The sequence below is a fragment of the Otolemur garnettii genome, unplaced genomic scaffold, assembly GCF_000181295.1.
Source record: "Otolemur garnettii isolate 467f Iridium unplaced genomic scaffold, OtoGar3 scaffold00090, whole genome shotgun sequence".
NCBI lineage: Eukaryota > Metazoa > Chordata > Mammalia > Primates > Galagidae > Otolemur > Otolemur garnettii.
This window is the reverse complement of record NW_003852485.1, coordinates 6,796,881-6,800,257: the sequence shown is the minus strand read 5'-3', so window position 1 is coordinate 6,800,257 and position 3,377 is coordinate 6,796,881. Positions and strand designations below refer to the sequence as shown.

General features: G+C 40.4%; 1 protein-coding gene across 1 annotated transcript in view; it reads left to right on the top strand.

Moving 5' to 3' along the window:
- The window catches only part of LOC100947055 (STE20/SPS1-related proline-alanine-rich protein kinase), a 114,387-nt gene extending 111,603 nt beyond the window's left edge, over positions 1-2,784 (top strand). The window contains exon 8 of the mRNA XM_023516358.1: positions 2,535-2,784. Within this exon, the coding sequence (XP_023372126.1) occupies positions 2,535-2,609 (75 nt within the window). The 3' untranslated portion in view covers positions 2,610-2,784. The remainder of the gene's footprint in view (positions 1-2,534) is intronic.
- Positions 2,785-3,377: the final 593 nt, after the last annotated feature.

Sequence of the window (3,377 nt, the reverse complement as noted above, 5' to 3'; positions counted from 1 at the left end):
CATAAAGCAATAGATTCAGTACAGAAGTAGGGATGAGGACCCAGCTGTCTTTTATTAAGCAAGACGTTAAAGAAGTTTGCAAAAGTATCAAGAAATGTCCCTCTTCTTAGTTTTTTGGGGAGGTGGAATACTGTGGTTATTTTTCATGAAGATTTTATTAACATTAGCATGTAATGACTTCATTATTATTACACTTAGTGAATTACTAAATGCTCTTTTAATTTCTTAGTTTTAATTTCTAAAGTCGTATAATAAACATGACCTACATAAATTTTTAAGTTTTTAAATATCATATTTATCATAGTATTTGTATGACCTCTTGACATTATTAAAACATGTTTAAAATATTTAAACATTTTTTTAGCTTCAGTTTCCAAAATAGTTGGTACAATAAATGTAGCCCTCATAAAGGAAAAGCTTTTTGGCGTCCTCACAATTTTTGCAAAGAGACCCCCTGACCCAGAAGTTGGAACAAATAACTGGAAAGGTCATTTGGCAGGGTCTCTGGTCCTTTTCCTCTGAATCTCAGGGTCCTTCCCTGTCGCCCCCATTTGTGCTTCCCATGCTAGTAGGAGGGACAGGGAGTCAGCAGTGGTGAAGAGGGAGAGAACTGAGGCAGAGGTAGCAAGCCTTGGGGCAAACACAGCCAGAGGACCTGGCCGGGGAGCAGATGCTACAGGAGGTGCTGGGGGCCCAGGGTGACAGAGGCTCCCCGCAGACCCCCTCTCTGATGTGCCCGTAGTCACCACTGATCACTGCCTCTCAGTGTAAGTTCTTACTTCCATTACTCTTCACAAGAAAAGATTTAACATTTTCCTTTTACTTTTAGTCAGTTTAACCCCGACTAGATATATATTTTTTAATTCTAGTGATTTTAACCTCTGATCCTCACATTGCCGAGCTTCCCACGGAGCTTTGGTGTCTGCTGACGCACTTCACACTTGCCGTCGGGCCTCCTGGTCAGTCCAGCAGCCTTCGTTTGTCCTCAGATGTTTGTCAGTCGCCTCTTAGTTACACACATTGTCTTTGTCACCAGTCGGTGAGTCATTAGCAAGAGGTACACTGGAGAGAAAAAGGGAAGGTTTGGAGCTGAAAGGACCAGTGATCATGTAGAGAAAATCAGTTGGGAGGTGACCATGGCAGCATCGGTGTGACACCACTAGTGACTGTCTCGGCTGAAATGCCTTGTGTAACTATGCTGCTTTGTTAAAAGTGATAAGGAAAGGAGCATTTCTGATCTCACTGCCCCTGTCAACACAAACAGGGAACACTGTACTTCTCTGAATATCTTATTCGTCAAGTGAAACTAGAAATACCAGTGGACGGGAACAGAGTGAATTCTTTATTCCTATCCTTTAGGCTAGTGACCTTCTTTTCTGAATACAACTACTCACACTGCATGTTATTTTAAAGACAGCTATTTGAGAATATTCCAGGTACATGGTCTAGTTAGCTGCTTATTTAATGGAAAATACTAGAATTGACAAAGGCTGGTATAGTGGACTGTTTTTTGAACATTCTAAACATACATAAGCAGTGCTAGGCAGATTGTGGTGATTGGAAAGGGCCTTTTTCCGTGGGAAACTGGTTGCGACAATTTAGCAGGAATTAGGGCCCCGAAAGTTTCGTATGGTCCTTTGATAATTGCCCCGTCGCAGTAATGCATCAATTTTTTTCTTCCCACTACTGGTACCTATATAATGTCTAATTCTTATTTACGTACTATAGGGCAAGGGGGAGAAGGCAGCTTAGCAAGCTGACCTGATTAGAGAGAGTGTGTGTGTAAAAGAGAGGGAATGGGGAGAGAGGTGACAAAAAATAAAAATGATTATTGATTACGACCAGTGAGAGATTTGAAGGGCAATGGCTTTATTTGCACTTCTTTCTGATTTTGAAGAAAAATAGCTAAGTATTTGATACACCATAATTTTGGCCAATTTTAGGTACTCCATATGTTCCAAAATATTAAAAACAAAAGTCTGTTATGGGAAAGAATTCTGTTATGACGCCATTCCTTATAAAACTTACTGGTGTTTAACCAACAGCCATCTACAATGAGCCATCCCAGTATTTGGTGACTTTTTTTCTGCAAAGTTTTATAGTAGAGATGATTTTGGTGAAAACTGAGTTACCCTAAGTGACCTGTTCCATCTCCTCTGTTTTCCTAACATTCTTTTTAGACTTACTACTAAGAGGATCTAATTGGAAAGTATATTTAAAATAACTTTATTTAGTTACTGGGAAATCTGCGTATAATTTCTAGCAGTCACATGTTTCACTGGCTGTGCCCAAGCTGCCAGCCTGGGCATGATGATGTTTTCATGGGTGTGAAGTCCCTTCCCACGTCCGTTCCGTCCTGGACGGTGCGATGCAGATTCATTCAGGAGAGTGGCTCTTGGCATCTCTTCTGGAAGAAAGGGTCACCTGGTGCCCTATTGACTGTGTCTTTGCTTGGATCTGCCATCACACCAACAAGTCCTTAAAAACCGTAGGCAGTGACAAACCAGCACTGAAGTTTCTTTTTCCCTTTGCAGGCTTCTGGCTGTGATGGGTCGGAGATTCCTGACGAAGTGAAGCTGATTGGGTTTGCTCAACTGAGTGTCAGCTGATGTAGGTCCCCTGCTGTCACCCCATCTGTCGTGCCCCACCCCTGTCCCCTCAACTCTCCCTCTCCCTGCCCACTTCCTCCCACCCCCTCACTCCCAGTTCCCAGCAAAATCAGAAGATTGTGAAGAGGCCGGCTTCGACAAAATGGGATAAAAAATAATTTTCTAAAACTTACAACACTCCGAGTTCTGCTTTATTCCCTAGCAATCCACAGTATGAGAACAAGCGAATGCCACAGCTGCACGAGTGTTGCTCATTCTTCCAAAAGCTGTTTGATATTCTTAGCAACCAATTCGGATATCCCTTAAGTGAAAAGGATCTGAAATACACTCAGGTGGTCCTATTTATTGGCAACAAAAGGAATTTTCTATCGGAAGCCTATTTCTTTTTCCATTGTTGTTTCTGTTATAATACTTTAATTGTACATCTGACAATACTGCCTCTTTTATGTTGTATTTAGAAATTAATATACTTAACAAAATTAAGATTTATTAGCCAAACTTGAATTCTAGTTTTAAAACTGACTGTGAATTTTATTTTTCATATATTTATGCATTACACACATTAGCTATAAGAAAAGTTTTTGATTATATGCTTCTTGCAGTTAATCTCCTGTTATTTAAACAAAAAGTTTCGAGTCTATCTTTGGAGTATTTGTAACTTCTAATTTTTGAAATGACTGAATTAGGAACTTGGATGCTTCTCCTTTTGGTTTGTTTGCCTGAAAACCAATTCACAATCTGATTATCTCTTGGGAGAGGGAGGTGCCT